The 15239-nt window shown below is 43.7% G+C and overlaps 1 protein-coding gene across 2 annotated transcripts in view; it reads right to left on the reverse strand.

Moving 5' to 3' along the window:
- The window catches only part of MAP3K20 (mitogen-activated protein kinase kinase kinase 20), a 232839-nt gene that overhangs the window by 14224 nt on the left and 203376 nt on the right, over positions 1-15239 (reverse strand). For both annotated transcript variants that reach the window (XM_040441937.1, XM_040441938.1), the window contains exons 17-19: positions 9579-9695; positions 5197-5271; positions 3691-3835 (exon numbers count right to left, since the gene is read on the reverse strand). In XM_040441937.1, the coding sequence (XP_040297871.1) occupies positions 3691-3835; positions 5197-5271; positions 9579-9695 (337 nt within the window). The remainder of the gene's footprint in view (positions 1-3690; positions 3836-5196; positions 5272-9578; positions 9696-15239) is intronic.

The raw sequence follows: 15239 nt of genomic DNA on the forward strand, positions 1-15239 counted from the left end.
TTGGTGTCAAATGGCGCTTATGGATCTGTCACCATTGAGGCCTGTGAATGCTACATGATAACAGACATCACCCTTCCAGTCCACAGGGGACCGGAAGCAGCGGAGAAATGACCCTCAGCACTGGAACAGAGCCCCAGTGAACAGGTCATTAGCTTTCTTTTTATGTTAAACTTATTACAGGCCTTAGTTAATTTTATTTAGGTGATTGGACAACCCTTATAATGGTTGTTTCACACAAATGTGATTGCGGGGTGCACATGTGTATAAAGGCTGACTGGGGCCTGGTATAGGCCCCAAGCCTGCCTTGAATATTCTCCAGCGGGCTGCGCCTCTCTGGCCAATGTCAGTATAGCACTGACATTAAAATGCAATGCACTATGAGGATTAGCAGAATTGCTAATTTTTTCTTAATAACTTGCGATCAAAAAGCATAATTAACCCAAAATGATACCAATGGAAACTACAGAAAATGTCGTCCCACAAAAATCAAGCCCTCACACAAAAGTTATGGGTCTTGGGAAGTGGCGATGCAAAAAGGTTTTATTGCAAAAAAAGTAGTAAAACGTAAAAAAAAACTATATGTATTTGGTATCGCTGTAATCGTAGTGACCCAGAGATTAAAGATATTATGTTATTTATATCGAAAACTGCCGTAAAATATATATTGTAAAACCTCAGTGGCAGTATTGCTGTTTTTTCCCATCTCCCTCCCAGAAAGATTTAATAAAAGTTAATCAGAAAGTTATGTGTACCTCAAAATGACACCAATAAAAAACAAGCCCTCATACAGCTATATAGATGGAAAAATAAAAAAGTTATAGCTCTTGGAAGGCGATGATGAAAAAAAGGAAGAAAAACGCTTGGTCACTAAGGGGGTTAAAGGGGTTGTCTGGGAATAGACAATTTGTAAGCAGGCCCCACAGCCTGCCTCCTCTACTGCAAGGATCATACTCCGGTCCGCAGCCCTGGCTCTCGCGTCTCCAGCTTTTGGTCCGCGGTTTGTTTTTGCTTTTTTTCCTACCTGGCATGGTTATCTGATCCTTTTCAGCCAACCGATGGCTTCAGTGGTGATGTGTCCACAAGTGACACATCACTGCTGAAGCCAGCAGTTGGCTGAAGAGAATCGGGTGATCATACTAAGCCAGAAAGAAAACAAACCACGGACCGAAAGATGGAGACGCAGGAGTCAGCTTGGAGGATCGGGGGGGAGGGGCAAGTAAGTTTAATCCTTTCAGTAGGGGAGGAAGGCTGCTGGCACCTGTTAGAAATGGTGTATTCTCAGACAACCCATTTAACCCTTTCCCAACATGTGACGTAATAGTACGTTACATGTCGGGTCTTTAAAGATGGTGCCTGCTCCTGAGCGGAGCGGGCACCATAGCAACCGGGTGCCTGCTGTTTCATACAGCAGGCATCCGCGGCTGATGTCCTCAATCTGACCACGACATCTAAGTGCGCTGAAAACCGAAAGCGAGCGCTTCTGGTGTTGCTCCGGCTTCATCCACAGATATCCCCCATAAGTGCCCTCCACAGATATCCCCCATAAGTGCCCTCCACAGATATCCCCCATAAGTGCCTTCTAGTAAGTAAAGTAATGTATTAGTGGGGGGAAGGGAGGAGGCAGGGACACTTGCGGCGGGGCCGGTGCAGTGCCTGGCGCTGTGCACACACCAGGGGCAGCTCCTACCTTTCTGCTGCAGGACATTTAGCTCCAAGTCTCCTGAGTGGCGGCCTCTCCACCACTCCACCACTCCTCACATGGCCGGCAGTGGGCAGCCGAACTAGAGCGCCGCTGCCCACCCTTCTGCTGCTGTGCGCAGCGTGACATCTCTCCCTCCGTCATGCGCCTCCTGCCCCGCCTGCCTGCTTAATTCATAAAGTGGAAGGAGCAGACAGACTGGGCAGGAGGCGCATGACGGACATTTTACAAGCAGCTTGAGCGGCGCGATATGGCTGCGCGGCCGCCCACCCGTGCCACTTAGACGTAAGGGAACACTGACTGCAGAGGCCAGGGGGGTCCACAGGCGGTCGGGCCCCTGGAGTGCCGGGCCCGGTCGCAACTGCGACCCCTGTATGTACGCCACTGCGTTGGAGCCCGCACCAAAGAGCCGCATTGAAGGGTCTAAAGAGCCGCTTGTGGCTTGCGAGCCGCACTTTGCCGACCACTGCCCTAGGGGAACTATAAAAAGGTGTAGAATTTTTTTTTTACAAAAAAAAATATCAAATCACCCCCCTTTCCCCAAAATGAGAGTAAAAAATACACATCATATTGCGGTGTGCGAAAACACCTATACTATCAAAATATAAAAGTATTAATCCCATATGGAAAAAGGCGAAACGAAAAAAAGGGTCAAAATGGCCGATTTGCCATTTTTTTTGGTCGCTTCTCCTCCCACAAAAAATTTAAGTTTTCAAAAAGCTGTACACACCCCAGAATGATATCAGTGAAAAGTAGATTGCCCCGCACAGCTCCATACACATTGCAAAAAAGTTATAGGGGTCAGAAAAAGACATGCAAAAAATAAATAAATACAAATTTTCAAGTATTTTTGTTTTTTTCAGCATCAAATCGCAATGAAAAGTATACATATATGGTATTGCCCGATTCGTACTCGCCTGGAAAATGAAGATCACACGTCAGTTTTACCGCATAATAAATGCCATAAAAAAAAAAAACTGTAAAACTGTGGTAAAATAGAATTTTTTTTTTTCAATTCCACCACCTTTGGCATTTTTCCCCCACTTTCAATTACGTTCAATGCAGTATTAAATGGTAGCGTTGGAAAGTACAACTTGTCCCCCCCCCCCCCAAAAATAAGCAGTCATAAATACGACTATGTGAATGGAAAAAAAAAAAAGTTATGGCTCTGGGAAGGCAGGGAGCGCAAAATGAAAACGCACAGTCAAAAAAACCTCCAGGGTAGAAGGTTAAAGTCTATAGAGAAAAGTCTAGAATTAAAGAGTTTTCTTTGTACAAAATGTCAGATGAAAAATGCCACAAAAAACGCATGTCAAAAATGCAGCAATCGGCTCTGCTGTATGGGGGTGAGTGGTCACTACAGTGGTCGTTCGTCCCCGTACACATTCATTGTTTCACAGCAGCAGATCGCTGTTTAGACAATTTGCTGCCCATAAATGATGATTTAGGTGACTGCACCAGTGATGCTTTCACTGGGCGTTTGCTCATTCATCGGGTGATCACAGCAGTTATTCCTAGGAACGCTTCTTTCTGATTATTGCCTCAAATCAATGGGCTTTGTAAAGGGACCTTTGGGGCCTTATCTTTACAAGATTTGTACACTGTTGGTCACAAATTGTGAAATACATTGAACTTTCAAGTGAAGAAGATGTGGTACATGGACAAATCACAAATTTTGAGACTCACCACGCTACCATTCTGTTGATGTCTTTCACTTGCAAACCCTTTCTTGGGCACCCTAGTACATATCTGCTATAGTCATATGATATTATTGGGGTATCGAATGGCCAATTGTCTCACCAGTACACAGTTACATACTGGATATACCCGCGCACAGGGTAATTTAGTCAAACGTCAGCTCTATATTATATAATTATGTCGTATTAGTTAGAATATTCTATATCCATATAATATTCTATATCCATATTAAGCAAGCACTGGGCTGCTTTAATACAATAACAGTGTTTCATTTTGTAATTTGGAGCTCTTACTGGAATCGTTGTTAGGTTTGGTCTCAGAATTTAGCAGCGACGACTTAATGACCAGTTGGACCGGCTTCACTGCATCTTCGTTTTTCATCTTGTTCCAGTGAATTTTATGAACGTGTCTAGTTAATTTAGGAGTCCTGACTTCACTCTTTTGGAAGACAAAAAAAATAAAAATTTAGAAAAGGAAAACGACTCAATAAACATTCTGTATTGAAATGAACCAAAACAACAGAAGAACTAAACAGATACATGCATACAATAAATGAGATTTTATTAGGGAGCCCTGAGCCAACTGGCTGCAGTCCTCCAGTCACTCTGGCTATCATTTCAGGTTTCCAGATTGTCTATTAGCAGTCTGGCACGGTGTTCCTGTTGTCCTGCTTTATATAAATATACACACACTTAAAGGGGAACTCCACACACAAATACTTCTAAGGGCTTGTTCACACGACCGTGTGAAGCCCGTGCTGTGGACCGCAAATTGCGGTCCGCAATGCATGGGCACTGACCGTGGCCCAGCCGCATGGGGATCGTGGACCCATTTACTTGAATGGGTCCGCGATCCGTCCGTTCCGCAAAAAGATAGAGCATGTTGTATCTTTTTGCGGTGCGGAGGCACGGAACCCGAGGAAGCACTCCGCAGGGTTCCGTTCCGTACTTCCGTTCCGCATCTCCGGTTTTGCGGACCCATTAAAGTGAATGGGTCCGCATCCGTGATGCGGAATGCACACGGAAAGGTGCCCGTGTATTGTGGATCCACAAATGCGGGTCGCAATACGGCAACGGGCAGCACACCTTCGTGTGAATGAGCTCTAAAGTTGCCTGCACATAGTGCAGAAAATCTGTATAAAAATTGCACAAAAAACACATAAATCTGCACTATTTATCGCGATTTTGGCTGCTGATTTTTGTGCGTTTTTTCTGGTTATGTTGAGGTCTTATGTACACTTTGCGGATGTTTTCAGTGAAGAAATTGACAAACCGTGTGGGTTTAGAAATCTGCGGCATGTCAATTAGGGCTCATGCACACGAACGTATTCTTTTTCCGTGTCCGCTTGTTTTTTTTTGCAGCCCGTATGCGGAACCATTCACTTCTATGGGGCTGCAAAAACAACGGAAATGACTTCATGTGCATTCCGTGTCTGTGCCGCAAAAAAAAAAAAATAGAACATGTCCTATCCTTGTCCGTAATGCAGACAATAATAGGACTGTTCTATTATGGGCCAGCTGTTCCGCAAAATGCAGAGTGCACGTGGCCATTAGTGTGCATATGAACCCTTACATCCTTACATTTGCGGTTTTAGCTGCGGATTTCACCCTTTTCTAATAAAAAAAGGCCAAAACCGCATCAAATTCGCATAAAAAAATGCTGTTAGAAATTGCTGTTTGGGTGCAGAAATGCACAAAAATCTGCATGGAAATTCTTGTGGATCTTCTGCATGCTGACCTACACCCTAATAATAGTGGGGTTGCTATACATCATCATGTATATGTGAGTGAGAAACTTACCTCATAGTTCACAATGCACTCAACATACTCATTTTCAGCGATTCCCACAATCCACTTCTCCATGACAAATGGTGGCTACCAAGTAAAAGACAAATATCCAACATATCATTGAAGCAGATATAAAATCTTGAACTGTAAAATTAGGCTTCTATCCAAAGTGTACATCATGTACACTGATCATTTCCCTCTTGCATATATTTAGTATATCCTCATTGGGTCTGATGCAAGTGAGAATTCTGGCCCTGCACCCCTTCAAATCCATTCATCTATCAGGTATAGGGGTTGAGCGGTTACATTTAGGATCCATTCACACAACCGTATTTCTGGGTCTGCATCAGCTCTGCAATTTTGAATACATTTCAATGGGGCCACAAAAGATGCAGACAGTACGCCGTGTGCTGTCCGCATCCCTAGTTCCGTTCTGTGGTCCCGCAAAAAGTATACAGCATGTCCTATTCTTGTCCCCAATCGCAGACAAGAATAGGCATTTCTATTATAGAGCTGGCTATGTGCATTCTGCAAAACGCAGAACGCACACGGCCGCTACCCGTGTTTTGCAGGTCCACAATTTGTGGACTGCAAAACACTTAGGCCTCTTTAACACGGGCGTGTGCGCCCTGTGATCGTGCTGCGGCCCGCAAAATGCGGGCCACAATGCACGAGCACAGTCCGTGGGGCAGCCGCATTGGATCGCGGACCCATTCACTTAAATGGGTCCGCGATCCGGCTGTTCCGCAAACAGATAGGACATGTTCTATCTTTTTGCGGAACAGAAGTACGGGACGAAACGCCACGGAAGCACTCCGTAGTGCTTCCATAGGGTTCCGTTCCGTGCTTCCGTTCCGCACCATTCCGCATCTCCGTATTCGGGGACCCATTCAAGTGAATGGGTCCGCATCCGTGATGCGGAATGCCCATGGAATGGCACCCGTGTATTGCGGATCCGCAAATGCGGTCCGCAATACGGCAACTCATGCTGTACGCAATACGGGGCGCTCACGCCCGTGTGAAAGAGGCCTTAGGCCCCTTGCAGACGAGCGTTCCTTCCACAGCGAGTCCGCATTGCAGCTCCCGGCCTGACCTCCCAGCACTGACAAGATTCACATAGCATTATATTGATTTATGATGCTATGTAACCCTTACAGTTCTGGAATATATTGGATAACACTGACATAATGCTGCCAGTCTTATCCAATACATTCCAGAACTGTAAGGGTTACATAGCATCATGAATCAATATAATGCTATGTGACCCCCGGCAGCGCTGGGAGATCAAGCCGGGGGCTGCATTGCGGACTCGCTGCGGGAGGAACGCTAGTCTGCGAGGGGCCTTATGGTCGTGTTAGTGTACCCATAAAAGAGTTTCCAGGCTCCTGGTATTGATGACATATCCTTAGGACATCCCTGCCCAGCACCCCACACCATCACTGATCAGCTGCTCCCTGCAGCCTCCAGCGCCTGAATTAGGGTCCATTCACACGTCTGCAATTTCATTCCGCATTTTGCGGAACGGAATTGCGGACCCATTCATTCCTATGGAGCAGCACGATGTGCTGCCCAGACACGGAATTGCGGACACGCAATTCCGTTCCCGAAAAAAATAGAACATGTCCTATTCTTGTCCACAATTGCGGACAAGAACAGGCATATTCTATAGTGCCGGCAATGTGCGGTCTGCAAAATGCGGAACGCACATTGCCGCTGTCCGTGTTTTGTGGATCCGCAAAACACGTTGCGGACGTGTGAATGGACCCTTAACTCTTGAATGGATCAGGAGCACAGCTTAGTTCAAAGCATAGTGGCCGTGCTGGGTTACCGCAGAAGTGAATAGGAGCTGAGCTGCACTAACTGGGCATGGCCACTACACTTCAACAGCGCTGTGATTCCGGCTCCATTCAAGAGTTAGTTCCAGTGACTGTGGCTGCAGGAACAACGGATCAAGGGGTGCAGAGTACCAGACCCCCACCAATTGGATAATAATGACCTTTACTGAGTTTAGGTCATCAATATCTAAGATGAGTACGCTGTGTGCTTCATTCTTTCGCACCGCACCAGTAGTCAACTTTGTTTACGATGAATCAGGCAGGTGTTTATCAGGGGGGACATTTGATTTGGGATATTTTCAGGAACATATCAGAGCCCCTCATGCACGGTAGGACCCCATGCGTGCTGAGACATCGTGACGTGGTACATGAGGGGCTCCGATATGTTCCTGACTGGAAGATATTGGCAAAGTTCTCAGCTTTTAACATCGGCCTGAGGAATTGGCTAGTATTGTCAGTTGCGTATCATTTTGGTGCATTTTTTTCAGTGAATTGTGTATGTATATTTTTTCATCTGCACAATGTATCATTTTGTGTAAGATGTTCTTGTGGTGCATGCGGTCCGCACCGGCATCCTCCATTGTACGCATTTTTTGCTGGGGATTGCCGTTGTCTGCGGTCCGCATGCGGAGGAATTGCTCCCCCGGTTATAGACGAGCTACAGTGTCTGGGTTTGGATTATTTTAACCCGTTTAGGCCACTTTTTTCAGTGAGTTTTTTGTCTTTATGTACAGTACAGACCAAAAGTTTGGACACACCTTCTCATTCAAAGAGTTTTCTTTATTTTCATGACTATGAAAATTGTAGATTCACACTGAAGGCATCAAAACTATGAATTAACACATGTGGAATTATATACATAACAAACAAGTGTGAAACAACTGAAAATATGTCATATTCTAGGTTCTTCAAAGTAGCCACCTTTTGCTTTGATTACTGCTTTGCACACTCTTGGCATTCTCTTGATGAGCTTCAAGAGGTAGACCCCAGAAATGGTTTTCACTTCACAGGTGTGCCCTGTCAGGTTTAATAAGTGGGATTTCTTGCCTTATAAATGGGGTCGGGACCATCAGTTGCCTTGAGGAGAAGTCAGGTGGATACACAGCTGATAGTCCTACTGAATAGACTGTTAGAATTTGTATTATGGCAAGAAAAAAGCAGCTAAGTAAAGAAAAACTAGTGGCCATCATTACTTTAAGAAATGAAGGTCAGTCAGTCAGCTGTAAAATTGCGAAAACTTTGAAAGTAAGGGCTATTTGACCATGAAGGAGAGTGATGGGGTGCTGCGCCAGATGACCTGGCCTCCACAGTCACCGGACCTGAACCCAATCGAGATGGTTTGGGGTGAGCTGGACCGCAGAGTGAAGGCAAAAGGGCCAACAAGTGCTAAGCATCTCTGGGAACTCCTTCAAGACTGTTGGAAGACCATTTCAGGGGACTACCTCTTGAAGATCATCAAGAGAATGCCAAGAGTGTGCAAAGCAGTAATCAAAGCAAAAGGTGGCTACTTTGAAGAACCTAGAATATGACATATTTTCAGTTGTTTCACACTTGTTTGTTATGTATATAATTCCACATGTGTTAATTCATAGTTTTGATGCCTTCATAGTCATGAAAATAAAGAAAACTCTTTGAATGAGAAGGTGTGTCCAAACTTTTGGTCTGTACTGTATATGGAATGTGCCACTTTATATTGTTGGTAACGTTCTTTTGCACCTGGTAGCTTCTGTGTCACATGGTCTGTTGTGGGTGCGGCTTCTGTGTCACATGGTCTGTTGTGGGTGCGGCTCACAGCTTTATTCTACCTCACAATGCATTGGTGATACCACTATGGAGGCATGTGAGAGCCTGGCTGTGAGTTAATTTCTAGCATTGTTCAGACCCTGTTCACACAACACAGGCGTTTTAGTGGTAGGACCCCATGTGTGCTGAGACACCGTGACGTGGTGCATGAGGGGCTCCGATATGTTCCTGACTGGAAGATATTGTCAAAGTTCTCAGCTTTTAACATCGGCCTGAGGAATTAGCTAGTATTGTCAGTTGCGTATAATTTTGGTGCATTTTTTGCAGTGATTTTTGTATATATCCATATGAGATATGAAAGATACACACAACTGTTGTTTTTGACCCGCAAAAAAATGCAGATCGGGTGTGGGCCCATTCACGTCAATGGGCCTGCACAAGATGCGGACAGCACACCATGTGCTGTCTGCATCTGTATGTCCAGTCTGCGGCCCTGCAGAAAAGATAGAACATGTAGGCACTTCTGTAGAGGGCAGGACATTCCATTCCGCGGAATGCACACGGCCGGTATTTGTGTCTTGTGTATCGCAAAAATGGCTATGGGCGTGTGCATGAGCCCTCACTGCTATTTTAGTCTGTCTCCATAGACTGTAGTGGAGACTGGCCAGTTCAGAAATGGCGGCTGTCTTCGGCTCTATAGATTTTATTAAATATATAGTGTAATTGTTAACATTCTCTTTTCCATTTACAATAGTCTGTATAATGCGATGATACTACCGATGTATGTTACTTGCTCAGGCTCTTAACGTCACTTACCTTGGACATCCTTAGGACCTCGGTCTCAGGTTGACTTCTCGTGAATGTCACATCCTTAATGTAGGTTATAGCAATGTCATCCCCATCAAGTTCCATATACATTTTCCATTTACAATCCTGAAATAATTATAAACGGTTTTAATCTGGAGACAAGAAAATGACTTCTATTCTGTTAGGCCTCTTTCACACGGGAGTCATGTTTTTTGGCTGGATAAGATGCGGGTGCGTTGCGGGAAAATGCGCGATTTTACCACGCGAGTGCAAAACATTGTAATGGGTTTTGCACGCGCGTGAGAAAAATCGGCATGTTTGTTACCCAAACCCGAACTTCTGTGGTGTTGTGTAGATTGTATTATTTAAAGTAAAAATTTAACTCACATGGTGATGGATCATGTGACGGACCATGTGATGAGCGCCGTGACGTCACCACAGGTCCTTTTCCTGTGCACAGCAAAGATGAAGACAGAAGAGATGCCGGCTGCGCGAACAAGTGGTTTAAGGTGAATTAATTAATTTATTTTTTTTAACCCCTCCAGCCCTATTGTACTATGCATTCTGTATTAAGAATGCTATTATTTTCCCTTATAACTATGTTATAAGGGAAAATAATAATGATCGGGTCCCCATCCCAATCGTCTCCTAGCAACCGTGCGTGAAAATCGCACCGCATCCGCACTTGCTTGCGGATGCTTGAGATTTTCACGCAGCCCCATTCACTTCTATGGGGCCTGCGTTGCGTCAAAAACGCACAAAGAGGAGCATGCCGCGATTTTCACGCAACGCACAAATGATGCGTGAAAATCACCGCTAATGTGCACAGCCCCATAGAAATGAATAGGTCCGGATTCAGTGCGGGTGCAATGTGTTCACCTCACCCATCGCACCCGCGCGGAAATTTCGCCCGTGTGAAAGAGGCCTTACAGTTCTGTTCAAGATAACCCAATCTATAACCTGTATTAGACTGGCAGATTTTCTTCCAGATGATCGCTAACGAGCGTTCATAGTAACGCTCTTAGCGATTATCTGGCAGTGTAATACTGCCGCAGATTACCTGATGAACGCACAAACGAGTTCAATTATCGGGCAATCGTGATCTTTCACCATAAAGAGGACAGTGATTAGTCCACACCTACTAGGCGTTATATACTTGAGATGGTTATACATATTAGATTAAAGGGCATCTGTCAGCAGATTTGTACCTATGACACTGGCTCATTTGCATATACAAAAACATAATTTTTCTCAGAAATGCGGACACATATGAACATAGGACCAACGCAGATGCCTTCAGCTGCCAAGCGCACATGTAACAGGTCAGCCAGTGTCAGAAGTACATATATGCTGACCAGATGACTATCTAGTGTGTATGGGGTCCTCCCAACTCTTAACATGCCCAATACTTTTATTTTTAGGAGAGATATGCTGCTGTCAGAGGTGTCTGGCGGTGGCTTATTCCTCACTTCCCATGGAGAACACATGCATGCTCGGCTAATCATGCCTACGTAGGGGGAGGGGAGGGCGGAGAGAGACAACTGTTAGCAAAACAAGCCGACAGCTATCTAATGTATTTGCCAGTCTTATTGTATGTGACACGTTGAAGCTTATAATAATCTGTAGCACTAATTATTACAAAAATATAAATATGTACACATACATAAAGTAAGGAAATGTAGATAAAACCCATGGAAAATACACACTGCATGTCGTGGGTCAGGAAGTTTTCTGATTTTCCTGTGAGGCATGCATTGCATTGATCAACAATTAATTTCAAGCACATGGGCTGCAGAAACCTAAACATTTGATGGATTAATTTAGCATAAAATGTGTGATGCGCTATGAATAATGATGTTTCATGCAATGCAGACTCTCATGCAATATAAATACATCCAGAAAAAAAAAAAGGCTTTAAAATGAGGCTCACATCTGCGTCGTAGCTTCATAATTGAAGCTAGAAGCCTGTGGCGGATTTCACTTATAATGGCGTCTGTCTGGGTTAGGCCATGATGTCTCTTGTTTTGTAGGCAAATAAAACTGCATTCTACAATGTTCTTACCATGAAATGTGACAGAACTGGCATCAGTGTGAACAGAGGCCAGATCACATTTCACTGTAAAGCTTCCAGTAGTCTGCAAAATCCACTAATTCAGCGTCACAGTGGTCTCCAATATACTAAAAATATGTAACTTTTGACTTTCATTTTGATGGTCTGCCCTTAGAATAGGTCATCAATGTCTGATTGGCGGGGCCCGACACCCCGACAATATAATATTTTTTCATTCTACTCTTCCAATAGCTTAGCTATTTATTACAGCTAACACTGGTGTGTATGTATGTGCGTGTATAAATATATAATCATACAGATTTTAGAAAACTTTATATATGTCCCATGTCCATTACATCAGATCAAAGGGCTCAAAAACACACGGGTCCAAAATCTGACTGCAGCTGGAAAAAATGTTTATCTGATAAATGAAAACCAAGCCATCTGTAGATCACCTTCTTCTCTCCACAACCGAGCTCATGAAGTGTGCAAAGTCAAGAAGTTCAGCTGATGGCACACACCCACTGGCACACACTGTGCCCAACCCACGTGTAATAAGTACATACCCTCCAGAGATCGGCAGGCAGTACTCTGCCCTGCTACACTACACAGAACGCTGGCCCAACTGGCAAGCCGCAGTAACCTTTACATCTCTCCAGCTTATGCGGCCACATCTCAGCCATTGCTCTGGGCTCTATGATACCGTAGATGTTCTCGAAGATGAAAATGAAAAGCAAAAAAAAAAAAGCAAAAAACAATTGTCCCTGCGGTTATTAAAAGTAGTAACATGTTGACGACGTGAGCTCCTGTCAGCTCCTGCAAATTCCTTGCTATTATCCCGCTCAGCTGCTGAGACCCGCTGTTTCCAAGTCATAACAGTTGAACATTCATCCATGGCACCTGGGTTATTTTTCATTATGTTAAACCCGACTCACTTTATTCTTTTCTGATTTATAAAAAAATAAATAAAAAATCTACATGATACAAGTGAAAATAATTTGCTTCTCTGCTTTTATATCTCGTGACCCTCCAAAGCTTTGTCCCATGAGATATTCTTAAAAAAAAAACACCGGGTAGGGATCTCTCCCAAAATTCCATTAATAGTCCTCTCCTCGCAAATGTAGGTTCCAGGGTCTGAGACTAAAGGATGTTTTAATCTCTTCAGGAAAACAATGTCTCATAATGATGCAAAGGACTATTGCCGTACTGATGTAGAATCATAAATTATTCAGCACCTTTCACTTGGCATCACTGTGATATCCTCATTAGTAGTGGCTCACAGTTACTGTCAGATGGTGTCCGTACAAATGCAGGCATTATATTGTCTTTGAGATGTGCAGCTGGTTTCGTGACACTGCCAGTATATGAAAACATGACGCCAGTTTGTTTTATTTAGTGCTAAACCTTCCAGTTTGTAAAAACAAGGCTGACACAGAGCCTGACATGAGGCAGAGAAAATAATTAGCTCCCATTTTCTCAGCCTCCCATTTCCTTCTCCCCGCTGTGATTCCTTTCCACTAAACCACCACATGTCAGTCGAAATGGGAGGCAATTAGTGGGCTCATTTCAGTCCCCACAACTGTGCTGAAAAGAAAGTATTTATGATGGCACAATGAACAGCTGAAAGATTAAATAACATTTGCCTTTTGAAAAGAAAATGACTTCAAGCTAAATGGCCAATTTTTGATTATTCTCAAACAAGCTTAGAGTAGTTGTGTTTTTTTTTATAAAAAAAAAAATACAAGAAAGGAAAATGAGTCATTTTTAGGTGGAAGAATCAAATAAAATCTTGACACTGTAATGCAAATGACTGATGTTTTATTGCAAAATATGTAAATGTATTATACCCTTAACAATGGCGCGTGTCTAAGGTCAGCCGGGATTGCTACTAACTAGACACTGCGCAGACAAGGTTACTATAAGATTGCAATTTTTTTTATTTTATTTTTTCATGCGTTTGAAACAAGGCCTTTGGGGTATTCTTAAAGATTACATTGAAACAAGCCAAATGAAGCATACTTTTTAATGGCACAATGCACAGTTCGGGATATGAAATAGCTTTGAAAAACATCATCCTGCCTGACATGTTTTCATGACTAGATGACATGGAGCTGAAATGAAGAAAGGCAGAATAAAGCACTTTTCTACAGGGTACTTTTAATTAGGGCGGGTGTCGTATTAGAAAGTCTAACCGCTGATCGTTTTCTTCTTATTTTCTATTTTTTTCCCTGTGGTAAACTTGCACAGCGTTTTGTTTGACACAAGTACATACCTCCCAACTTTTGAAAAGTAGAAAGAGGGACATTTTGTGCGGTGCACACCGCGGCATATTTTTTTCAGAATAAACTAAACCTGTAACTCCGCCCAAAATATAACTATACACAACTAATCGCACCCGGTCCCCTTAATGCCCCCACATAGTAATTATTCCCCCTTTACACTACCACACAGTAGTTATGCCCACATTGTGTCCGCCTCACAGTAGTCGTGCCCACGTGTGCCATTCAGAGTAGTAATGCCCAGATGTTCCCCCTTTACAATAGTTATTCCCATATATGTGCCCCCTTCACAATAGTTATGCACATATATGTGCCCCCTTCACAATAGTTATGCCCAGATATGTTCCCCCTTCACAATAGTTATGCCCAGATATGTGCCCCCTTCACAATAGTTATGCCCATATATGTGCCCCCTTCACAATAGTTATGCCCATATATGTGCCCCCTTCACAATAGTTATGCCCATATATGTGCCCCCTTCACAATAGTTATGCCCATATATGTGCCCCCTTCACAATAGTTATGCCCATATATGTGCCCCCTTCACAATAGTTATGCCCATATATGTGCCCCCTTCACAATAGTTATGCCCATATATGTGCCCCCTTCACAATAGTTATGCCCAGATATGTGCCCCCTTCACAATAGTTATGCCCATATATGTGCCCCCTTTACAATAGTTATGCCCAGATATGTGCCCCCTTCACAGAAAGTGAAAAAAATAAAAAATCACTTGCCTCCCTTCATCCCCCTCCAACACACAGTTCCATGTAAATAACTTCACTCCCCCACCTGCCTTTAAAATACAGTGTCATGTAAGGCTACATGCAAACGAATGTAAAAAAAAAAAATGACCGTTAAAAACTGACACATTATCCATTTTTCAACCCCTTGTGTGTCCATTTTCTGGCTGAATGAATGTTTTCAGTGGTGTTTTGTATCCAGATGGATTATCCCAACCCCAACAGTACACATAATGTGCCCTATAGTGGCTCCCAGCATAAATGATGTTTCCTGTAGTGGGAATTCCTAATGTCCTCCCCTTTTTTATTTTTTTTGACTGCCAACAAAAAAATAAATCAACCACTTGCACGAACGGGGACATTTGCTCCTCACCAGCGGCAACAGGACCTGCTGTCTCTGGTGAGGAGCGAGTGTCCCCGTGCAAGCAAGTGGCTGAGGTGAGTATTTAAAAAAATGATTTTACCCCTGAAATACCAGTTTTAATGGCCGTTAGACAGGTGCACTCCTGTCTCAACGGCTGTTAAAACAGTCTCATTGATTTCACAGGCAAAAATAGGACATGTCCTGCTTTTTGACAGTTGCTATTAGGGATGAGCG

This window comes from Bufo bufo, chromosome 7 (genome assembly GCF_905171765.1).
Source record: "Bufo bufo chromosome 7, aBufBuf1.1, whole genome shotgun sequence".
In the NCBI taxonomy this organism is placed as follows: domain Eukaryota; kingdom Metazoa; phylum Chordata; class Amphibia; order Anura; family Bufonidae; genus Bufo; species Bufo bufo.